Source organism: Dipodomys spectabilis, unplaced genomic scaffold, assembly GCF_019054845.1.
Source record: "Dipodomys spectabilis isolate Male_0828 unplaced genomic scaffold, ASM1905484v1 ptg000098l, whole genome shotgun sequence".
Taxonomy (NCBI): domain Eukaryota; kingdom Metazoa; phylum Chordata; class Mammalia; order Rodentia; family Heteromyidae; genus Dipodomys; species Dipodomys spectabilis.
The window spans coordinates 9,464,126-9,488,314 of record NW_024870775.1 but is presented as its reverse complement, the minus strand read 5'-3'; the positions used below and the strand labels follow the sequence as shown (position 1 = coordinate 9,488,314).

Sequence of the window (24,189 nt, the reverse complement as noted above, 5' to 3'; positions counted from 1 at the left end):
CAAAGATGAGACTGTGGGTGGCTGAGCGTGGTGGCATACACCTATAATCCCAGCACAAGAAAGAAAGAAAGGAGGCTCTGAAGTTCAAGACCAGCCTGTATAAGATAGTGAACTCCCTCCAAAAAATGAGAGAAAGTGAGAAGGGGAGAGGGAGAGAGGGAGGGAGATGGAGATGGGGAAAAGTCACAAGTAAACAGTTCAGCTGGGCTTCATGGGAGAGAGGGGTGCTCTGGGGAAGAGGGCAGCAAAGTTTCAGGTGTTTGGAAGGAGCCAGTTAGGGTTCCATGGGCAGCCACTAGCACGGGGTCCCCTGAGGCTCCCAGTCTGCCCCACCCCCTCTCTCCCATGAGCCACAGCAGCATAATGAAGAGCTGCTTCCAGCTAAGAGTTTTGGGGCCAGGCCAAGGTGGCTTCCTGATCTGGGCCAGCGTCCAGCAGCCTCCGGAAGCCCCAGAGTCCTTACCCCACCTGCCAACCTGACCCCATGTGGCTGGGGCAGCCGCTGGCCTACAGGTCCAGCCTTGTGGGGCTTAGGGGAGCAGCATAGGACAGGTGGCCATGTAGTGTGACCCCAGCCATCTTGTCCAGCTCTGGCTGGCCATCTGCACCTCCCCTGGCAGCATGGGGCCCCAGCCTGGCATGCAGCTGGTCAGTGGGTGCCCTCTCTGGGAGGTGGGGGGGGAGAGCTGTGCTGCTTTTATTTCATTTGCTTCTATGCTCAGCCCAATGGCCTGGGAGGAGCCATGGGGGGGGGGCACCCCCTGGGCCCTCTGGATGGGGCTTCTGAGCCCCGATTCTGCCTTGAGGTCTGGGCCTTTCCTAAAGGCAGCCCCAGGAACACCTGTGCCGGGAGCCATCTGGTGAGCAAAAAACATGTGGGCGATGTGGCTGTGTCTGATAAGGATACTGGCACCCCAAGTGGGTCCCCAGCCCTCGATCCCAGCAGCTAGCCGCACCCCACCCCAGATCAGGGTGGGAAGCTCTTTCTCCACCCTAAAAGGAGAGACTCCACCCTCCTCTCCCCCTCTCCCTCCTCCTCCCCCCTCCTCCTCAGCCCTCCTTCTTCCCCCTCTCTCCTCCCTCCCTCCCTCCTCCCTCCTGCACCTTCCCTCTTCTTCTCTCCTTCCCTTCCCCTTCCCATCTTCCCTCCCCTCTCCACCTCCCCTCCCCCCTCCCCTGCATTCTGAGCCAGGCTCTCCCAGCCCCCCCTCTGCTTCTCAGATTGGAGCAGGCTTTAAGTTAATAAGTTGGGAGTAAATTAGGTTTGCAGCAGCAGCAGGCAGCTGGAAACAGCGGCTGGGGCTCCAGGGCGGCCCGGGGCTCAGCTGGGGGGGGGGGTGGCTGGGGGGGGGGTGGCCGGGGAGAGGGGGTTCTACTGCACTCTTTATTTTTCCTGTCCTCAGTAATTGAGCATAAAGTAAGAAAAATTAAATGGTGAACCTGTGCCAGCCCATCCACCTCCTGCCCCTGTCTAGACACGTGGCCATTGTATTTCTCCATGTATTTCAGAGGTGAGTACAAACCAGGTGCGGTGGCTCAGGTCTAATCCCAGCACCATGGAGGCAGAAATTGGGAAGATTATGTTTCGAGGTCAGCATGGGCAAAATGTTTAGTCAAACCTTCCTACCCCAATCTCAACCGGGCCCAGGTAGAAACCCGAAATCCTATTTAAAAAGTGGCTAAGGGGAAGGGAGTGCGGGGAAGTCTGAGGATATGGCTCAAGTGGTAGAGCACCTGTCAAGCAAGTGCAAAGCCTGAGTGTAAATCCCAGTACTGCCAAATGAGTAAATAAATAGTAGTTACAGAGACAGGGTGGTGCTATGTACCTCAGCGTAAGAATGCATAAAACTGCCCGGTGCCAGTGGCTCACGCCTGTAATCCTAGCTACTCAGGAGACTTAGATCTGAAGATTGCAGTTCAAAGCCAGCCCAAGCAGGAAAGTCTGTGAGACCCTTATCTCCAATAAACCACCAGAAAACCAGAAGTGGCGCTGTGCCTCAAGAGTTCAAGCGCCACGACCGACCAAAAAAAAGAATATATAAAATTGTCCTTTCATTCTTTCTCTTTCATTCTTTTTCCTTCTCTCTCTTTTTCTTTCTTCTCTCTTTTTTTATCCTTCCTTTCTTTTTGTTTTTGTACAGTGGATGAGCCCAGGATGGTCCACACACATACTCTATCACTGAGCTACACTGCAGCCTGAAATGCAAACATCTCCTTGTGTAGCCCAAGCTGGTCTGAACTCCTCACCCTCCTGCGTTGGCCTCTTTAGTATCTGGGTGGATTACAGGTCACCATACCAGCTTATAATTTGTGTGTGTGTGTTTGTGCGTGTGTGTGTGTGTGTGTGTGTGTGTGTGTGCGTGTGTGTGTGCGCGCGCGCTAGTTCTGGGGCTTGAACTCAGGGCTGGGCATTGTCCCCAAGCTTTGTTGCTTAAAGCTAGCACTCTACCTCTTGAGCTATAGCGCCACTTCCAGCTTTTTTAGTAGTTAGTTGGAGATAAGAGTTTCATGGGCTTTCCTGCTTGGGCTGACTTTGAACTGTGATCCTCAGATCTCAGCCTTTTGAGTAGCTAGGATGACAGGAGTGAGTCACGACTGCTCAGGCCAAAAATGCATAATTCTTAAATGAATTTTTGCTAATTTGGTTTGGTTTGACTTTCTTGAGATAAGTTCTGGTTATGTAGTTTAGGCTGGCCTCAAACTCATGACCCACAGGGCTCAACCTCCTGAGTGCTGGGATTACAGGTGTGCACAACCAAACCTGACTTCTTAGCTGCACAAGGCAATCTGTCACCACAGATTGGCCACATGGCCACTCTTAGAAATGTCGCCCCTCCCCAGGCAAGCTCCTTGGAATCCCTTAAATTCCTTTAGCCTGTTCTAGAAGTTCATCGAAGTGGCCCCTCATGGTGTATGCAGTCTTGTGTCTGTCTTCACCCCCACTGAGATGCACACAGTGCATCTGCGGCAGAGCCTGAGCTGGCGCCGTGCAGTGTAGTGCCTTACTTTGCATTCTGGGTGGATTCCACGGTGTGGGTGTTTGCCAGCTTTGCAGCCTTCTCCTCGTGACAGCACCTTAGCGGGTTCTACGTCTTACTATCATGAATACAACTGCACAGTCGTCCCTCGGTTGTCTGTGAGGAACTGAATCCCAGATCCACGTGGATACTGGAATCCAGGGACTCTCCAGTCCATTATAAAATGGTGCTGGGCGTGCCAGCACCCACTTGTAGTCTCAGCAGTTGGGAGGATGAGAGAGGAGGAGCAGGAGTTCCAGGCTAGCCTGAGTTATCTATCATAACAAGATCCTGTCAAAACAAAACAAAACAAAATCCCAGATACTCAGGAAGCAGAGTCTGAGATGAACCTAAGCAAAAGCTTGAGGCTCTATCTGAAAGTTAAATGGAAGCCAAAAGTGCTAGGAATGTGGTTCAGTGGTAGCATGCCTGCTTAGCAAGTGCAAGGGTCCTCAGTTCAAATTTTAGGACTGCCATAAACAGAGAGACAAACAGGCAGACAGAGAGACAGAGACAAAGAAGGCAAAAATGGAAATTCTCTGACCACTCTTTTTTTTTTTTTCCGGGGTCCGGTCATGGGGCCTGAACTCTGGGCCTGGGCGCTGTCCCTCAGCTCTTCAGCTCAAGGCTAGCGCTCTACTACTTAAGCCACAGTGCCACTTCTGGCTTTTTTCTTTTTGCTTATGTGTTATTGAGGAATGGAACTCAGGGCCTCATGCATGCAAGGCAAGCACTCTACCACTGAGCCACCTTCCCAGCTCCTCTCTGACCACTCTTGTCTGAAAATCTATCCTACCTGGGGTAAAGGAAGGCTATGTAGAGCAGCCACAGAGAATGGAAAGTGCCAGACCTTTAGAAGTTTCTCCTTGCCTCTATAATGAAATAGACATAAAAACTCAAATTGGAAACGGGTATGAGGGTGCATGCCTGTAATCTCAGCATTCTGGAGGCTGAGGTGGGAGAATAATAAATTACAATTTTCATATGCATGTTAAACATTTCTTTTGTTGTTGTTGGTGGTGGTGGTGGTCATGGATCTGAACTCCAGGCTTGGGCGCTGTCCCTCAGCTCTTCAGCTCAAGGCGAGAGCTCTACCACTTGAACCACAGCACCACTTCCACTGAGCCACCTTCCCAGCCCTGGGGTGGGGACAATCTTAATTAGAAATGCTTAACATGGGGCTCAGAAAGTGGCTCAGTGGTAGAGCGCTTGCCTTGCATGCATGAGGCCCTGGGTTGGATTCCCCAGCACCACATAAGCAAAAAGAAAAAAAAGCCAGAAGTGGCGCTGTGGCTCAAGTGGTAGAGCGCTAGCCTTGAGCTGAAGACCTGAGGGACAGCGCCCAGGTCCAGAGTTCAGGCCCCACAACCGGACCCCCCCCCAAAAAAGATTGTCCTCACCCCACCCCCAGGACTGGGAACTAAGTTCATATCGTCCAACTTGCTAGACAATAGTCCTACCACCATAGAGCCACCCTCTCAGCCTCCCACCACCCCCTTTAATTTTGCACTGGTTATTTTGAAATAGGGTCTCACTTTTCATCTAGGTTCATCCTTGGACCTCAGTCCTCCTATTTTTTGCTTCTTACCATGGCTGAGATGACAGGCAGGTGCCACCACGCCCAGCTTTTTCCATTAAGATGGAGTCTTGAAGGCTTTCCTGCTAGGACTGTTCTGGAACCTCAGTCCTCCCTCTCTAGTCACCTCTTACGTTGCTAGGAGTGAGCCACCACACCCAGCTACTTTTTCTAATATCTTCTTTAGGACTTTATGCTAATATGCACGGGTGAGACAGGTCTGTTGTTTCCTTAGAGTGATGTAAGTTGGGTTTAGGAGTTTTCTTTTCTTTTCCTTTCTCTGGGGAAATTTTAAGTCGAGCTGTGGCTCTGTCACCTTTAACAGAACCAGGCGCTGGTGGCTCAGGCCTGTCATCATAGCTACTCAGGAGGCTGAGATCTGAGGATTGTGGTTTGAAGCCAGCCAGGGTAGGAAAGTCTATGAGACTCATCTGCAATGAACCACTAAAAAGCTAAAGGTGGATCTGTGGCTCAAGTGGCAGAGTGTCTGCCTTGAGCAAAAAGATTCAGGGACTGGACCTAGACCCCCTGAGTTCAAGTCCCAGGATTCTGTTATTCTGTGAGGCTGTCGGAGCATGGTACCAGGGAACAGGGAAGTAAGAAGCTCTTTCTCTCTTTCTCTCCAGGCACTGTCCATTTTCTGCTTGTTTATATTTGCCTAGCTCATCATGTACTCAGCTTTCCTGAGACTTGAACTTAGGGCCTCTCTTTCTCCCTTACCTTTTCCTCCTTTCTTTCTTTCTTTCTTTTCTCTCTCTCTTTCTTTTTTTCTTTCTTCTTTTGTCAGTCATGGGGCTTGAACTCTGGGCCTGGGCGCTGTCCCTCAGCTCTTCAGCTCAAGGCAAGTACTCTGCCACTTGAGCCACAGCACCACTTCCAGTTTTCTGATGGTTTATTGGGGATAAGAGTCTCGCGGACTTTCCTGACCCTCACATCTCAGCCTCCAGAGCAGCTAAGGTTATAGGCATAAGCTGCTGGTGACTGTCCTCCTTTACCTTTTTCATTTAAGGCTGGTCCTCTAGCTACTTAAGCCACAGCTACACTTCTGGCTCTTTGCTGCTTAATTGGAGATAAAAGTCTCAGATTTATCTGCTCTGGCTGGCCTTAAACTTCAATCCTCAGGTCTCAGTCTCCTGACTAGCTAGGGTTATAGGCATGAACACCAGTACTCAACAATTATTTTTAGGGGGAAGTTAGAGAGTGGAAGTTACCTTTTGAATTTCTTCCCACTTCCTATTTTTTTTTTTATGTCAGGTACCATGCTCACACTGACAGCTTTCTAGATTATTTGAAATCCTCCTTTCTAGCTAAATACCCTCATAGTTTAAGAGTTCTCTGTAGGGTTACTCAAGATCCTGCTGCTGATTTGCTTGGGTTTTGCAATAGAATGCACATTATCTGTTTTCACCATGGAGAACACTGTGTTGAATAGTGTAGTTACTTGCCAGGCTTGGCTTTTACAATGAACATCTTAGAATCTTAGAATGCCTTTTCTATATGTAGAATTATTTCCTTGGGTTAGATTTTCTGGACCAAAGGATAAGTATGTTTTGTTGTTGTTATTATTATTATTATTAATTTTTTGGACAGTCATGGGGCTTGAACTCTGGGCTTGGGCGCTGTCCCTCAGCTCTTCAGCTCAAGACGAGAGCTCTACCGCTTGAGCCACAGCGCCACTTCTGGTTTTCTAGTGGTTTATTGGAGATAAGAGTCTCATAGACTTTCCGGCCTGGACTGGCTTTGAACTGTGATCCACAGATCTCAGCCTCCTGAGTAGCTAGGATTACAGGCGTGAGCCACTGGCGCTTGGCTTTGTTATTATTAAGCCAACTAATTTTCCAGAAAGGTTGTTCCAATTTGCACATACACAGCAAAGAAGTTTTTAAAAAACCTGGATCTAGCAGGGGACCTGTGGCTCATACCTGTAATCCTAGCTACTCAAGAGGCTGAGACCTGAGGATCATGGCTCAAAGCCAGCCTAGGCAGGAAAGTCTGTGAGACTTTTTTTTTTTTTGTCGTGGGGCCTGAACTCTGGGCCTGGGTGCTGTCCCTCAGCTCTTCAGCTCAAGGCTAGTGCTCTACCACTTAATCCACAGTGCCACTTTTGGTTTTCTGGTGGTTAATTGGAGATAAGAGTCTCACAGATTTTCCTGCCCAGGCTGGCTTTGAAGTGTGACCCTCAGATCTCAGCCTCCTGAGTAGCTAGGATTACAGGCAGGAGCCACTGGCGCCCTGAATCTGTGAGATTCTTATCTCCAATAAACTACCAAAAAGGCTAGAAGCAGAGCTGTGTCTCTAGAGCTCTATCCTTGAGCAAAAAAAGCTCAAGGACAGCACCCATGCCCTGAGTTCAAGCCTGAGGACTGGAAAACAAACAAACAAAAACCTAGGCATAGGGTTGGGTGTGATTGTGTATGCCTGTAATCTCAATAATGGGGGAGGTCGAGGTAGGAGGATTGAGATCTGAGGCTGGTTTAAAGCCTGAACTGAAGCAAAATAATAAACTAAAGCAAATATGGTATGTCGTCTCCAGTGGCAGACCACTTCCCTAGCAAGTGTAAGGGCCAGACTCAAAGAGAAAACTGGGTTTGTTCTTGTTGTCTCCATTAGTAAAAATCTTTCTAGAGGAGCACACTTGGCTGTGTGTGTGTGTGTGTGTGTGTGTGTGTGTGTGTGTGCGCGCGCGCGTGCACGTGCTGTACTGGTCCTGGAACTTGAACTGAGGGCCTGGGTGCTGTTCCTGAGCTTCTTTTTCTCAAGGCTAGTACTCTACTGCTTAAGCCACAGCTCTATGTCCAGCTTTTTTTTTTTTTTTGGTCAGTCATGGGTCCTGAAGTCTGGGCCTGGGCGCTGTCCCTCAGCTCTTCAGCTCAAGGCTAGCACTCTACCACTTGAGCAACAGTACCACTTCCGGCTTTTTCTGCTTATGTGGTGCTGAGGAATTAAACCCAGGGCCTCATGCATGTAAGGCAAGCACTCTATCACTGAGCCACCTTCCCATCCCCGCCTCCTTTCTTTTGAGTAGTTTATTAGAGATCAGAGTCTCATGGGCTTTCCTGCCCAAGTTAGCTCTGAACTGCCAATCCTCAGGTCTCAGCCTTCTGAGTAGCTAGGTTTATAGGCTTCAGCCACTAGCTCCAGCTCTTTTTAAGTTGTTTATCAGTAGAATCTCTTGCTTTTTGCTTGGGCTGAGCTCCAACTTCAGTCCTCCTATTTAAGTCTCTCTTGTAACTGTGATGACATGGGTTGGGAATGTAGCTTAGTAGTAGAGTGCTTACCTAGCATGCATGAAGCCCTGGGTTCGATTCCTCAGTACCACATAAACAGAAAAAGCCAAAAGTGGAGCTGTAGCTCAAGAAGTAGAGTGCTGGCCTTGAGCACAAAGAGGCTCAGGGACAGTTCCCAGGCCCAACAACAACAAAACAAACTGTGGTGACAGGCAAATGCCATCACACCCAGCTTTTGTTTGAAATAAGGTCTTGCTAAATTTTTGCCTGACTGGGCCTCCAACCTTGATCCTCCTGAATAAGTACAATGACAGGTGTGTGCCATCTTACTCAATTTATGCTTATTTCTTGAGAAAGAGCGCGGTCTTGGGCAGAGCAGGTGCTGGTCTCCCTAGAGGAAACAGAGGGGCTACTCTGGGAGGAAGCGGAGGAAGGATATCCAGGTGGAGGTCTGGCAGGTGCACTGGAAGGCACCTGCATTGATTGGGACAGGACCTACTCCCCATGGACGGGTCCCAAGCAGGAGTGACACAGGGTACTGTTTGATCCCATCTGGTTCCTGACTTCACCTGAATTGACATGTTCTCCAGCATAGAAAACTACTCACGCTGAATAACTTTCAATCCAGCCACCTCTGCTGAGCGAGGAGAGTAGGTATGTCTAGCACCAAGGTGGACGGGGTGGACAGTGAGGATGGTCCGTCAGGTCAGCCGTGGGACCCCTTGGGGTCCTCAGGGCCAGCAAGCCCCTTCCTTCCCCACCCTTCTCCCTCGGTATGGGATCCAGACTTCAGCCTGGGTGCAAGAGTGCAAAGGGGGTGGGGGGTGAGCATGGGCGGGTAGGAGGAGGGCAGGGGGCGAGGCTATGCTGATGAAGGCTTGTGCAGTGGGCGGGGCCATATAGAAAAGAGACTTGAGCTTTGGGCGGAGTTACGATGATGCGATGATTGGGTAGTGGGCGGGATATGCTAATAAGATGCCTGGGCTGTGGGGGTTACGCTGCTGAGATGCCTGTGGAGTGGGCGTGGCCGAGCCGCGGAGGGCGGCGAGGGGGCGGGGCGGGGCGGGGCGGAGCACGGGCCGGGCTCGCTTACCGCCGCCACTGCGCCCCCCGCACGCGCCGGCGGACCCGGCCCGGCGGACCCGGACACCCGCGGACGACGCGGGCAGCGCCCGGTCCGAGCCGCGGGGATCGGGGGCCCGGCGGGCGGAGTGCGGGCACCGGCGGGAGGGCACCGAGGACCCGGAGCCCGGGGCCGGCCGAGGTGAGTGTCGCGACGGAGGTGGCGGGCGGGCGGCGGGCGGGGACGAGCCGCGGCGCGGGGCGCCGCCGGCGGCGGGGACCTGTCGGAGCCTTTGTCTGCGGCGCGCCCCCTCCCCCGCCCGCCGGCCGGCGCGGAGTCCCCGCCGCAGCCCGGGTCTGGGGGAGCGGGGTCCCCCCCGGCCCTGCCCAGCATCGCAGCACGCTGCACCCCAGCGGCGGGCGCCGGGCGCGGGTCGGGGAGGGGACCGGCGCCCGGGGCTCCGGCCCAGCCCATCTTGGCGCCACCTTCTCCCCTGGGCGCACCCCGAGGGGTCTCTCACCCGAAGTTCCTCTTGGACCCCCCTCTGCCCGTCTGTCCCCCCCGCCCCCGCCCCAGCCAGCTCTCTTCCCCTAGTTCTTGGGGAAACTGCTAGGAGTGGCGAGACCTGGGCCCAGAGGTCACCTCGTGATCGCCCCGGGGTCCCCCCCGCCCCGTTTTGCCTGAGGTCACGGCCCCGGGGGAGGGGGTCCAACTTTGCTGCTCCTGGGGCCGCTAGCAGGAGCCAAGGGGCTGCGGGATGCTCCAGGAACACACAGGGACCCGGGGGAGGGAGGGCGGGGAGCCTGGGCCACCCATCTCAGGCCCTGGTCCAGCCCGTGGCCCAGGGCATTGCCTTTGTCTGTCCCCTGGGTGTCCGGGAAGGCGGCGCCCCAGGGGATTTAAAGCCCACAAGAAGCCTTGGAGCCAAGCACCTGGGAAGCTGGGCTGTGGAATGAGCAAGGAGAAGCCCTAAGGCGGCCGGGTCTCCTTGCGGCTGCCTCCCGTCTCCCCAGGACCCAAGGGCATTCAGCTCCGCCGGTCTTCAGAAGTTCAAGGCCTGGGGAGGACCAGCAGGCTGGCCCACTTGGAAAGTGGAACTCGATTTCCCAGCGCAGCAGCCTGGGAGGGAGGCCAGGTGGCATTGGGTTCCTGATGCACCCCTACACTGCCCAAGGGGCCAGGACACCTCCCCCAGTGGCAGGGGCTGAGGGTGGTCAGACAGGCACCAGATTGAGCCTCCTAATCTGGACTTGGCCTCTCTGGGCTTCAGTCCTGTCTTGTGCAAATTAGAGTTTAGAGCCCTGCTTTTCAAGGGTGCTGAGGGTCAGCCCTCCCCCCACCCACTCCTACAGCCCACCTGGTGTTCCCTGAGTGGCAGCCACATCTTTTCTACCAGTCACTCAAGCCTTCCCCATCTATGAAAGGTGAGGTGGGGAAACTGAGACCCAGGGGATGAGCAGAAGATCAGAGAAATGACCTGTGTCATCTTAGCTGCTCTTAGAGCCAGCCCCTAGGGGTCCAACAGCCTGGAGTAGGAGAACAGAAATAATCTATTTTAAAATGGTTTTTTTTTTTTTTTTTTTATAGCTTGTCTGCATATGCTTACGTTTCAATTAAAAGGGACATGGGAGAAGGGAGATCCGAGGTTCTGGGCTCCTGATAATGAGTGTGAGGCATCAGGGGAGGGGAGCAGAGAGGGGAGGGCCATGGGGACAGTGTGCAAGGTGGGCAGTGTGTAAGGCGGGCAGTGTGTGTGGCATCCACCCGCCACACCAGCTGAGCCAGAGAGAGCCGTGGGGCCGCCTGGCTGGATGCAGAGCACGTTTGCCTTCCCGGATGGCAAGGCCCCAGCGAGGCGGAAAGCTCGCGTGCTGGCCAAACACCACCGGAATTCTGTGTCTGGGGCTTCATCTTAGAGCCCATGCTAAACACAAGCCAGCCCACTTGGGGTTCGGACACCGTCCAGAGCTGAGCTCCATCCTACCACTATCCTCTTCACTCATCTTTCATGTCCAAGGAGGGGAACAGGGTAGGACATAGCAGAGGCACCCAAATGAGGGTCTCCACTAGGCTGAAGACAGGGGTATGTGGCCACCATCAATTAAATCCAAGACAGGTGTGTGTGTGTGCGTGCGTGTGTGCGCGTGAGTGTGTGCCAGTCCTGGAGCTTGAACTCGGGGCCTGCATTCCATCCCTGAGCTTTTGTGCTCAAGGCTAGCCCTCTACCACTTGAGCCACACCTCCACTTTCAGCTTTTTGGTGATTCACTAGAGATAAGAGTCTCAGGGGCTGGGTAGTTGGCTCAGTGGTAGAGTGCTTTCCTCGGATGCATGAGGCCCTGAGTTCGATTCCTCAGCACCACATAAGCAGAAAAAGCTGGAAGTGGCACTGTGCCTCAAGTGGTAGAGCACTAACTAGCCTTGAGCTGAAGAGCTGAGGGACAGCGCCCAGGCCCAGAGTTCAGGCCCCATGACCAGTGAAACAAAAACAAAACAAAAAAAAGAGTCTCATAGATTGCCTGGCACTGGTGGCTCAGGTGGCTGAGATCTGAGGATCACGGTTCAAAGCCAGATTGGACAGGAAAGTCTGTGAGATTCTTATGTCCAATTAACCACCAGAAAATCGGAAGTGGTGCTGTGGCTCAAATGGTAGAGCGCTTGCCTTGAGCTGAAGAGCTGAGGGACCGTGCCCAGGCCAAAGTTCAAGCCCCATGACCAACAACAACAAAAAAGACTCTCACAGATTTTCCTGTCAGAGTTGGCAGATCCTCAGATCTCAGCCTCCTGAGTAGCTAGGATTACAAGTGTGGGCCACCAGTACCCAGCATCACTGAAAAGTAAGTTTTAAGAGGTGTAGGTAGAACCTTCCCCATTCAGGCAGAGGGTAACCCCTACAATGGGGTCTCTCCAATGTAGATCACTGAACTCTTAGTATTTGGCCCCAGAACTGAGGGCCATCATGGCCAAGTCTCACACAGACTTGGGTTGGGATGAGGGGCCTCCACTACTTTCTACCTGGGAGACCAAGGTGGGACAAAGTCACTCCAAAACCCCCATTGTCTTTGACTGGAAAATGAATGAAAACCTGCCACTTCCTCACAGAGACGCAGGTATACATTCATTTCCTTGTGCTTTATAATAAAACCTGTTTCTCATTGCTCACTGTCTGTGTCACCTCTGCCCAAGGTCACCACCTCCACGCTGGCCACCTACCATGGTTGCTTTTGGGGCTATACTTCCCACCTCATTTGCATAGCAATGAGCAAACTGCCATCACCTCTTGTAATGAATAAAGGGGAAGACACTTGGTTGAGGGGTTGGCTTGTCCCCTTGTCTGGCCTCCTCACCTGCCTCTTTTTTCCCTAGAGTGTAGGTTGCCATGGGCTCCATAGGGAGCCAGCGCCTCAAGGAGCCCCATGAGTTGGCCACACCTGACCGGAGTGTGGTGACCAGCTTCAGCTTTGACAGCTTCCAGCTGGAGGCCACTGCAGCAGAGGCTGCTCAGGACCAGAGCATCAGGGCCAGGGGTGTGTCCACATTCATGGATTCAGGTAAGTGGGGGATGGACCTGCTGGGTGAGTATCCCGGAGCTGGGACTGGCCAGAAGGCCCCAGTCAACCTGAGGGGAGCAGTGGGGCCTCAGGACTGCAATGCAGCTGTGCAGGGCCCATCAGGATGGGTCTTGACTGCTGCAGTGACACACAGTTTCCAGTGCAGGGCCTGACCCCATGCTGGTCGCCATCCGCAGTCATGGGTCTGGGCTACAGAGGCTGTGTCTTCACCTGCGCTTCCCTGTCTCTGGGCAGGTGAGCGGGGAGTGTACAGGGAACCAGCAGGCTCGTTTGCGGGTCCCCATCTTTGTCCATGGACAGTAGAGGTTGTGCAGATCAAGCCCCACATTGGGTTAGGATGAGTCTCTGCTCCCAGGTAGAGGAGGGATGGAGTTAGGTTAAGCCACGAGGCCTTCAGGGGCAGCAAGAGGTCATCCCAATAGGCATGACCACAGGAGTAGCAGTGATTTTAACTGTGATTGCTAGGGTGAGGGTGACTGGCTCAGACAGGGTTCAACTAGAGAGACAAAATCAATAGATAGATAGATGGATATAGATGGATGGATGGATGGATAGATAGATAGATAGATAGATAGATAGATAGATAGGGTTATAGGGTTTGTTTTTTTTTTTGGTGGGTTATAGGGCTTGAACTCAAGGCCCGGGCACTGTCCCTGAGTCTCTTTTTGCTTAAGTCTACTACTTGAGCCACAGCACCAGTTCTTGAGTTGTTAATTGGAGATAAGTCTCTTGGGGACTTTTCTCCCTGGGCTGGCTTTGAACTGCAATTCTCAGATGTCAGCCTCTTGAGTAGCTAGGATTACAGGTGTGAGACACTGGCACCCGGCTGGCAAGCCAATTTCTTATAACCCTTTACGTATGTATCTCTATACATATATATCTATCCAAGCTGGGTACTGGTGGCTCAAGCCTGTAATCCTATCTACTCAGGAGGCTGAGATTTGAGGATCATGGTTCAAAGCCAGCCCAGGCAGGAGAGTCCTTGAGACTCTTATCTCCGATTAGCCACCAGAAAACCCGAAGTGGCGCTGTGGCTTAAGTGGTAGAGCGCTAGCCTTGAGCTGAAGAGCTGAGGGACAGCGCTCAGGCCCAGAGTTCAAGCCCAGCGACTGACCAAAAAAAAAAAAAAGAAAAAGAAAAGAAAGAAAAGAAAAAGGAAGGAAGGAAGGAAGGAAGGAAGTTTATCCCAGGAACCAGTTGTCTATGCCTGTAATCCTAGCTACTTAGAAAGCTGAGTCTAAGGATCAAAGTTCAAAGCCAGCCCAAGAAAAAAAATTCCCAACTCTCTCCCTCTCTCTCTCTCTCTCTCTCTTTTTTTTTTTTTTTGGTTGGTTGTGGGGCTTGAACTCTGGGCCTGGGTGCTGTCCCTGAGCTCTTCAGTTCAAGGCTAGCGCCATAGTGCCTCTTCCAGCCTTTTCTTTTTTTTTTTTTCTTCCAGCCTTTTCTGTTTATGTGGTGCTGAGGAATCAAACCCAGGGCCTCATGCATGAGAGGCAAGCACTCTATCCCTGAGCCACCTTCCCAGCCCCCCAAAATCCCCAACTCTTATCTCCAACTAACCAATAAAATGCTAGAAGTGGAACTATGTGGTTCAAGTGGTAGAACACCAGACTTAGGAGGAAAAAAACCAAGTAAGTGTGGAAGTCCCTGAGTTCAAGTCCCAGTTCTGGCACAAGACAGTAATCCAGGCAGCTGTAAACCTCATGATGGACACTGGCTATGGGGTGCCATGGCCGTGGCCTGAGTGGCCATCTCTCTCCTGGTGTCTTGGTTTAGTGGTGGAAGAACCAGTGCCAGAGGATCGCTACCATGCCATCTACTTCGCCATGCTGCTGGCTGGTGTAGGTTTCCTGTTGCCCTACAACAGTTTCATCACCGACGTTGATTATCTGCACCACAAGTACCCAGGTGGGCCCCTAGCACATTCTGCCCATGCCCAAACCCAGGCATGGAACTCTTCTTACACACACATCCACTCCTTCCTTAGTCAGGTGCTGTGGCCCACACCTGTCATCCTTGCATAGGAGAATCATAAGTTTGAGACCAGCCCAGAGAAAGTTAGCAAGTCTGTGTCAAAAGCATCCTAATTTTGAAATGCATTGTAACTATGAATGAAAACAACATAAAGAATCTCAAAGAAAGTTGTGGATCCATAGAGTGTTGGGGATTGGGAAAGAGAAACAGGCCCTTTGAAGGAGTGGGTGTTAAGGGGCTGGTGGGGCTCACCAACAGGGAAAAATGAAGATGGATTGTTGGCCTGTATTGAAAGTAGAACAATGAGCCGGGCGCCGGTGGCTCATGCCTGTAATCCTAGCTACTCAGGAGGCTGGGATCAAAGGATTGTGGTTCAAAGCCAGCCTAGGCAGGAAAGTCTGTAAGACTCTTATCTCCAGTAAACTCAGAAAAAGCCAGAAGTGGCGCTGTGGTTCAAGGGGCAGAGCACTAGCCTTGAGCAAAAGAAGCTCAGGGATAGTACCTAGGCCCAGAGTTTGAGCCCTAGAACCAGAAAAAAAGAAGAGAAAAGAAAAGAGAAGTAGAACAATGAAAACTCCTAAAATTATTTTTGGAAATGTCACAATGAAATTTCCTCCCCGTATAATGTATGGTAATTTATTTAAAAAAAAAAAAAAAAAAAACCTGAAAAAATGGGGGTTTGGCTTAAACAGTAGAGCCTTAGATCTCAAAGGCAAAAGGCCCTGGGTTCCATCCCCAGTCCAAAGAAAGAAGAAAAAGAGAGGAGGAGGGGGGAGGGATGGAAGGAGAGAGGAAGGAAGGAAGGAGAAGAAAAGAAAAGAGAAAGGAAAAGACCAGAAAAGTACAAATACTCTTGCCAGGCACCAATGGCTCACAGCTGTAATCCTAACTACTTAGGAAGCTGAGATCTGAGGATCAAGGTTTGAAATACTCAAGTGTTGAATATTGAGAGAAGTCAGACTTTTATCTCCAATTAAGCACCAAAACAAACAAAAAACAGAATTAGAATTAGAGCTGTGGTTCAAGGGGTAGAGTTGTGCCAGCTTTGAGTAAAAATGTCTAAGGGATAGAGCTCAGGCCCTGAGTTCAAGCCTCAGGACCATCACACGTGCACACACACACACACACACAACACACACACACACACACACACACACACACACACACACACACACACACAAAGATGCTCTGGGCAGCGGCCCCTTGGGGGAGGGAAAGGGGAGCTCCTGCAGAGATGGCCTAGAGGTAGGGGCTCTGACACCTGCTCCTTGGCGCCCCAGGGACCTCCATCGTGTTTGACATGAGCCTCACCTACATCCTGGTGGCACTGGCAGCCGTGCTTCTGAACAATGTGGTGGTAGAGGGGCTGAGTCTGCACACGAGGATCACCACAGGTATGCCAGGCTGCCTGTAAACAGCACCTCTTGGCTTCGAGTTTCCCAGCCTTACCCTCCATGCCTGTTAAAAAAAAGGTGTGTGTGGGGGGGACATATTTCCTAGGAGTATCAGGGCTTCTACATTGGGAGGATAGAAGGATCCCCCACATGCCAGTATCATGTGACTCCGTTACACCCCGGCTCCCTTTGCCCAGGGTGCTGTTTGTGGTGAACTCCATTACAAAGCCCCCTCCTCTAGGAAGCCCTCCAGATTGTTCCCTAGACCTTCCAGGGGGGGCCCTGGTTTGCCCAGATAAAAGGGGAAGGGCAGAGAGAACTCTAGACAGAGACCTGACTGCAGGAGTGGTTGGGGGGGGCGATCAGGAGTCCCCCAAGACTACCCTGACCCCTCACAGCATCTTCCCACAGGCTACCTCCTAGCCTTGGGGCCTCTGCTCTTTATCAGCATCTGTGATGTGTGGCTCCAGCTCTTCTCTCACGACCAGGCCTACGCCATCAATCTGGCTGCCGTGGGCACCGTGGCCTTCGGCTGTACAGGTAGGGAGGGGAGGGGAGCACACAGGGTAGCCAGAGACCCAGTGCACATTAGGTGGAGGCACACCCTGAGCTCAGATCTGTCAGCCTTCAAGGCCCGGTCTGTCCCATCTCATTACTCTTGGCTTGGTGGATAGTTCTCCTGATGTAGCCCGGGCTGGCCTTGAACTCAAGATCCTTCCGCTTTAGCCTCCTGAGTGCCTGGGTGATTATAGGTGTGGTCACCATTCATGGGACAGGCCGGTCAGGTTTGTCCAACCTCAGGGCCATTACAGCATCAGCCTCAATATCTGGGTTTTCTTTCTGATGGACAGATGATAAATGGTGTCTCACAGTTTCCCTCCTCTCTCTTAAGTGCAGCAATCAAGCTTCTATGGGTACACGGGGTTGCTGCCCAAGAGGTACACGCAGGGAGTGATGACCGGGGAGAGTGAGTATTGAGGCCCCCGAGGGATCCACAGCTGCTGTGGGCTGGGGACTCCGCCATGATGTGCTGTGCACAGACACAGTGCTGGGCACATAGGCCTGGGGAACTCCCTCTGCCCCTGGGTGGGGATGGACTCTCAGATCCAAGAGACATGTGTGGGCCATTTTGGGGGGTGAGGACCATGTGTGTCCCAGGAATGTCATGGTGGCCTAGGAGGCTGGTGTAGTGTACAGTGTCTATGTGTGTCTGTTGGGGACATATACACACCTATAACGTCATCAGACTCTCCTGCTTGGTACACACACACACACACACACACACACACACATACACGCTTGAGGAAGGCCTCTCCAGCCCACTTCTCCCACGCCATGAGGCCACCTCTCAGTCACCCTTTCTTCATGAACAGTTCTCTTCACTCAACCACCCCCACCCCCTGTTGTAAAATTTCCCAGCAATCCAGATAGGCCTCCCCCATGTCCTGTGGACCTTCAGACTCCCTAGTCTGTCCCTTTTGCTCCAGCTCCTGGCCTCTTATCCTCCCACCCTGTTTCTTAGCCGGAGAAGACATCAGGGCCCCATGCTCAGAAGTACCAGGCTGGAAGTAGACCCAAGCCAGAGCTGGCATGGGTAGCTATCCTTTGTTCCCCTTTTGCCACATTCTACAGCTTAGTGCTAAGGTCAACCAGATGTCCATAGAGCAGTGAATGACAGGGTTATGGTTCCTGGAGGCTTCACTGGTCATTTTGCTGGTAGATTTTGTGGGAATGAGTGAAGCTGACCCTCCAAGGTGGTTCTAGCATGCTGATTTGGGATGAGGGGTTATATAGCCAGAGCCCCTCAAGAAAGATTTGTTCAGGGCTGGGAAGGTGGCTCAGTGGTAGAGTACTTGCCTTGCATGCATGAGGGCCTGGGTTCGATTCCCCAGCACCACATAAGCAAAAAGAAAAAAAGTCGGAAGTGGCGCTGTGGCTCAAGTGGTAGAGCGCTAGCCTTGAGCTGAAGAGCTGAGGGACAGCGCTCAGGCCCAGAGTTCAGGCCCCACGACCAGACCCCCCCCCCCCCAAAAAAAAAGATTTGTTCAGAGCCCTACCCCGCCCCCCCACTCCCCCAGGGTCTGTAACCTGGTCCTGTTCCCTGCTACCTAGTGGCTGAATTTATATAAAACTCCACCTACTGACTGCAGCCTTCCCAACCAGTCTCCTTGCTCCCTGCCAGCACCTGGAACTGGGGCACATGGCTCCTACCAGCTCCCTGCCAGCTCCTCTGCCCCAGCTTGCATCCTATACCTTTCTTCCTCAGTTTCCCCCCACACTAAGCCCCAGGTGTCTAGATCCCTACGGGGTCCTTTGGGTAGGATGATGCTGGGTGCTCAGCAGACTGTGGTGGGAGCCGGGGCTGTATGTGTGTGCACAGCCCTGAGGGCAGGTCTTGGAGGGTGGATGAGAAAACCAGGGAGGCCAGAAAGTCTGGAGTTGGGGAGACCAGATGTGGCTGGAGTGGGAGAGCTGAGGGGTCTGGGGCAGGAAGGAGCAAAGGCAGGATCCTTGGGGAGCGGGGAGGGCTGGAGGGACAAGATGAATCTGGATAGGGCTGGATGAGGTGAGTCTGGGGAATGGAGGGCATTGGGCATGCTGAGGTGGGCAGGGCCTGGTGGAAGTGAAGCAGTTTACAGGCCGGTGGGCGGGGCCTGGAAGGAGGTGGGGCACTGGACATGCTGGAGGGGGCGGGGCCTGGGAGGCGGGGCTGAGGCATTGGACATGTTGGAGGGGCGGGGCCTGAGAGGAGGGGGACATTGGACATGCTGGGGGCTGGGGCATTGGGCGTGATAAAAAGGGTCCGCTCATGGGCTGGGCAGAGCGAGGCCTGAGGCCCTTTTTGCCCTGGGCCCCGTGCCGCCCCCAGGCACGGCGGGGGTGATGATCTCCCTGAGCCGCATCCTCACCAAGCTGCTGCTGTCGGACGAGCGCGCCAGCACGCTCATCTTCTTCCTGGTTTCGGTGGGTCTGGAGCTGCTCTGCTTCCTGCTGCACCTGCTGGTGCGGCGGAGCCGCTTCGTGCTCTACCACACGTCGAGGCCGAGGGACAGCCGTCGTGCCCGGGCTGGCTACCGTGTGCACCACGACGTGGTCACCGGGGACGTCCACTTGGTGAGTGTGCCCGGGCCGCTGGGTCCCACCACAGGCTCCCGCCCGCTGCAGGACCCCCCAGGTCCTGTAGGTAAAGTTCTCATCTTGCTGGGCTCAGGGATGCGGACGGTCCATCAGACCAAACATCAGAGCCAGCCAGGAAACCAGGATCCACCCTGTGACTCCTCTCTTGCAGGGTCAGAGCTCACCTGGAGGGTCCTCAGCAGACAGCTCTGCCTGGGGGTGGCCTCGCTATTTGCTCCTCCCTCCATGGGGTGGGTCGGGACAGACAGAGCAAGGCTTAGCTTCCTCCGGACAGGCTGGGGCGCCCTCTGGTGGCAGCAGGCTGAATGGTCCCCCCCCCCCCAAGGGTACCTGAAGAGCAGAAGCACTTGGGCTTGTGGAGGGAGCCAGGACAGGTGTCCCTATCAGCGCAGTGAACCTGTGATGGTCACCTGGAGGGGAAGACACAGACAGCATGGGTGGAAGAAGCATGTATGCAAAGCTTAGGGGCTGGAGTAGTGTAGGGACAGCTGGGGAGCAGGGTGCTGGAAGGAGGCGGTTTGAGTGGCTGGTGCTTAGTGAGGCCTGAAGCAGGATGGGGGTCACCAGATGGAATGGGCTGTCTCTGAAGGTTTATTTTTGTTTTTTCCAGTCCTGGAGCTTGAACTCTGGGCCTGGGTGCTGTTCCTGAGATTCGTTTTCTGAAGGCTAGCGCTCTGCCTTTTTTTCTAAGTAGTTTATTGGAGATGAGTCTCACCAATTTTCCTGCCTGGGCTGGCTCTGAACCGTGATCCTCAGATGCCACCCTCTTGAGTAGCTACGATGACAGGCGTGAAATCTTGATAAGGATGGAGAAGGTGTCTGCATATAGTAGGCGCCAGTTGTGTGCCAACCTCAATGTGCTGTTCTTCTCCTGGGCTTGGGATGCTGGGCTTTGCCCCCCCATCCATCCCATCACCAAACTTGGCTCCCTTCTGTCCCTCTCTCCAGGAACACCAAGCCCCAGCCCTGACCACCAGTGGGTCCCCAAAGGACAGCCCAGCCCATGAGCCATCAGGGGGCAGCAGTGGAGCCTACGTGCGTTTTGATGTGCCCCGGCCCCGAGCCAAGCGCAGCTGGCCCACCTTCAGAGGTGAGGGGAACCCTGGGCATGGCCCTCCCCCACAGGCTCTGCCCTTTGACCTACCCACATACCCCCCTCCCCCCTCTTCCCCCTCCCCCCAGCCCTGCTGTTGCACCGGTACGTGGTGGCACGGGTCATCTGGGCTGACATGCTATCCATCGCGGTGACCTACTTCATCACGCTGTGCCTCTTCCCCGGCCTGGAGTCCGAGATCCGCCACTGCGTGCTGGGCGAGTGGCTGCCCATCCTGGTCATGGCTGTGTTCAACCTGTCTGACTTCGTGGGCAAGGTGAGCCGCCCCGGGGAGGCCCTGAACCACCCAGGCTGAGCACACACGCAGGTCCCCTGTGGAGTGGCAGCCAGGCCATGGAACTGTCCCCAGGCCTGGTCCCCAGACCTGCATCTGCCAGGTTCAGCCCCCCCCCCCCTTCTTTCAGCGTCATGGCCTCTAGTTACTGGCTCCCTGGGATGATGTGGGCCAACAGAGAGACCTGGAGCAGAGTGAGTTGGGGAACACCCTGAAATGGCTCCAAGTAGACAACACATCCTCTGCTGCCTGGGCAGACAAGGCTGGCAGCCAGCAGCCCAGAAGAATCTGATGCAAGGATTCATGCAGAATGGTTCTTGTCTTAATGGGTGATGAGCATGTGGCTCAGAGAGGTGCAGCTATTTTCCCAGAGGCACACAGCTGAGGGGGTCCAGGAAGTGAGTCAGTGCGACCAGAGACAGCAAGGCTGACTGAGTTCCTGGGTCTGACTCCTAATCCTGCTGTTCTACTGCTTGAAGCATTGAGACTCAGGCCTTGGTGCCTTTATTAATCAAAGAAAGCCCAGGCTCCACCTAGCAAGGGTAGGGGTGGTTCATGACTGTAATCCCAGCCAAGTGTGAGAGCCATAGGTAGGATGAAAGTGGTTAAAGGCCAAGGTGGGCAAACATGAAAGACTATCTGGAAAATTACAGCAAAATGGGCTGGGGTGTGGCTTTACACGATAGGGGCGTGGTTACCTATTGGGGCGTGGTTTGTGGCTGGGGCCGTGACTCATGAGGTAGAGCCCCTGCCTAGCCAGCATCAAGTCTGGCTGTTATAATGGGATTTGGGATGCCAGGCAGGGAACCCACAGGCCCGGCTCCCTGCAGATCCTGGCAGCTCTGCCTGTGGACTGGCGGGGCACACACCTGCTGGCCTGCTCCTGCCTGCGTGTGGTCTTCATCCCCCTCTTCATCCTGTGCGTGTACCCCAGCGGCATGCCAGCCCTCCGCCACCCGGCCTGGCCCTGCGTCTTCTCGCTGCTCATGGGCATTAGCAATGGCTACTTCGGCAGTGTGCCCATGATCTTGGCAGCTGGCAAAGTGAGCCCCAAGCAGCGGGAGCTGGCAGGTAAGGCGGCTGCCCCCACAGTGCAGTCTTCCCCCAGTGGGGGGAGGGGGGGAGGGACTGAGGCCAGGAGAAGCCAGAGGGCAGCCTGCTTCAAAGTGCATTTGGTTCTGGGGGTCAAGCTGACACCAGGAAGGTTGTAGATGTGCAGACAGCTGTCAGTCATCTCATGCAGACACTCTTATTTCAGCTAGGTGCTGGTGGTTCACACCTGTAATCCTAGCTACTCAGGAGGCTGAGATGTAGAGGATTGCATTTTGAGGGCAGTCTGGGCAGAAAAGTCTGCAAGAGTACGTCTCCAATGAGCTAGCAAAATGCCAGGCTCGAGTTGAGTTGTGGCTCAATTGATACAGTGCCGAGTGAGCAGAGACAAGCAAGCCTGAGGTACTGAGTTCAAACCTTCCCATAGGGGTAAGGTGTGTGTGTGGGGAAACACTAATCTGAGAAATGGAAGCAATAGAATGAAAGTCTAAGAAATCCTAGAAGGCCTCACTGAGGAGGTGACTTGGGATCCACGAGCTGGAGGAAGTGGTTGAGGATGCCGAGGGTGCACCTCAGGTTGGAGGGGGTCACCTGAGGCCCAGGAGCATATTTGTGTTCCTGGGGTGAAGGGGTGGGAACAGGGGAGGGTGGGATCTGACCGGAGCACCAGTGCCCAGGGAGGTCCAGGACAGGACAAGGCTTCCACAGAGCTGGGAGCATGTGCTGGTGTTGGGGTCCGTCTTGACTGCTGGAGGCGCTGGAGTATTCTGGGGCCCCCCCTGGTCTCCACCTTCAGGCCAGTCTTGTCCACAGGGAACACCATGACGGTGTCGTACATGTCGGGGTTGACGCTGGGCTCTGCCGTGGCCTACTGCACCTACAGCCTGACCCGCGAAGCCCACAGCAGCTGCTTCCACACCATCACCACCAATGGCTCCGTCCCCACCGGGCCCTGAGCCCAGCCCTGCCCCTGCCCGAAGCCCCAGGCGTGGGAGCCTCTGGGGCTGGATGAGGGCCTCCCCTCCCCGAGGCCTGAGGCTCCCTCCTGCCCCTGCCTCAGTGCCTGCGGGGGACTCCCCCGGCCTCATATGCCAGTGATGGCACCTGCCTGGGCCCAGCCATTCTCTCCGGCCTGGAGCGGGGCTCTGTGCGCCCCCCCCCCCCCGGTCTGTGTCCCGTGTCCTGTCTCACCCCCCCCCCCCCTGCTGTCCAGTGGCTTTTGCCCTAGCCAGGTCAGCACTCAGCTGCCCCCAGCCAGGACGGCCAACCATAAGCTTAGTGCCTCCTTCATCAATGTGAGTGCCCCAGGGTCGGCTTGAGATGGGGGGGGGGCCTCAGTCTGGCAACTCTTGGGCCCCCCTGCATCCTGTTCTTAGTCCCATTTACTCTAGCTGCAGCAGCCCCTGGGGGGATGGCATATGGACACTGGCTTCAAGTGTCCACCCCACGCTGCGATCACCCCCATCTACCCACGGAGGGATGCAGGGCTCGGTGGGGGCCCCTCTGGCTCCTCCGGACCCACTTGTGGTCTAGTCTGCCCTGTGGGGATGGCCTGCAGACACGGGACAGCCAGGCTGGCTCCCCAGTGTCCTGCCAAACACAGCCTCCCAAGGGACCCCAACACCCTCCCCACCCCCAGCAATGCCGCCTCCTGTCCACCTGCGTGTCTCCTAGCGCACTAGCCATTAAAGATGACGGCAGACAGACTGCCCGCCGCTGCCGCTGTCTCTCTAGGAGTGTTTGTGGGGGGGCTGGAAGTGGTAGGGGGCCCTACCACATGGGGTGGGGGTGGGGTGGAGGTTCTGCAGCACCAGGCCACATCTCTGAGAGCAGCTAGTGGGTCAGTTAGCATGGGCTGCCACTTGGGGGCTTCACAGCAGCCTGGGGGCGGGAGGGGGCCTCAAAGGCTGGGCAGGGCTCATTGGGGGTGGGGCAGATCGGTGTCTACCCTGGAAACCTCAGCCTTCAGCTGTGTGTGGATGACGTGCAGTCTGGCCAGATTCCTGCCTTGTTCTGAGCCTCAGTATCCCCAAGCAGCAGGCTTGTGGTGTTTGTCCCTTGGAAGGTGTGAGAGCAACTGGGCCTGAAGCAATCACCCTGAGGGGGTGGGTGGGGGCAAGACCAGGGGCAACGCCTGAGACCACCACCAGGTGCACCAGTGTTCTGAGCCTCCAGGTTGGGGCAGGTAGGCTGGCCCTGCTGCGTGAGTTTTTCCTGCAACTCAGTGCTCTGGGCAAATGCTTGATTTCCTGGACCTCTTCTACAAGCCCAGGTTGGCTTAAATTTGCCATCACAGGTCCCCAACTCCAGATTAAGGGCCAGAACTGAAGCCCCTTCCCAGCTGCAGGACTTCTGCCCAGCTCAGCCAGGCCCAGGCCCACTCAGGCTGTGTGTGTGATATCCCAGGTATGGGATAGGTGTGTGGAACCCTTTCTGGTCTTATTTTCCCACAATTCTGGAGTTTGAATTCAGGGCATCAAGTATACAGCCAGAGTGAGAGGGTGATCTTACCTATACACTTTTGTTTGTGGACACACCACGCCTGAAATGTGAGCTGTGCCACTGGAAAGCCTGACATCTCAGTATCATTTTTTTTTTTTTTGGCGGGAGGAGGGGGCAGTTCTGGGGCTTGAACTCGGCCTGGGCACTGTCCCAGAGCTTCTTTTGACCAAGACTGGCCTTCTACCACTTGAGCCATAGCGCCACTTCCGGTTTTTTGTTTATGTGGCACTAAGGAATCACATGCTAGGCAAGCACTCTACTACAAAGCCACATTCCCAGCCTTCATTGT

At 54.3% G+C, this 24,189-nt stretch overlaps 1 protein-coding gene across 2 annotated transcripts; it reads left to right on the top strand.

Annotated features, from left to right (window-relative positions):
• Positions 1–12,261: 12,261 nt before the first annotated feature.
• On the top strand, positions 12,262–22,442 carry Slc29a4 (solute carrier family 29 member 4). Of its 2 annotated transcripts, none has more exons than XM_042686938.1 (10): positions 12,262–12,433; positions 14,231–14,362; positions 15,709–15,822; positions 16,271–16,362; positions 16,720–16,789; positions 18,692–18,936; positions 19,909–20,050; positions 20,143–20,330; positions 21,179–21,419; positions 22,212–22,442. In XM_042686938.1, the coding sequence occupies exons 1-10, from the start codon at positions 12,262–12,264 to the stop codon at positions 22,352–22,354; spliced, it is 1,539 nt and encodes a 512-aa protein (XP_042542872.1). In that variant the 3' UTR covers positions 22,355–22,442. The 2 variants fall into 2 exon arrangements, with proteins under 2 accessions (XP_042542872.1, XP_042542871.1); XM_042686937.1 differs by having other exon boundaries at positions 16,234–16,362; positions 16,715–16,789.
• Positions 22,443–24,189: the final 1,747 nt, after the last annotated feature.

Bases quoted from the DNA above. Each gene is read 5' to 3' on its own strand.
- Slc29a4 (XM_042686937.1), top strand. From the start codon at position 12,262: ATGGGCTCCATAGGGAGCCAGCGCCTCAAGGAGCCCCATGAGTTGGCC. The intron at 12,434-14,230 runs GTAAGTGGGGGA...GTCTTGGTTTAG, and splicing joins GTCCACATTCATGGATTCAG to TGGTGGAAGAACCAGTGCCA. The intron at 20,051-20,142 runs GTGAGGGGAACC...CCCTCCCCCCAG, and splicing joins CAGCTGGCCCACCTTCAGAG to CCCTGCTGTTGCACCGGTAC.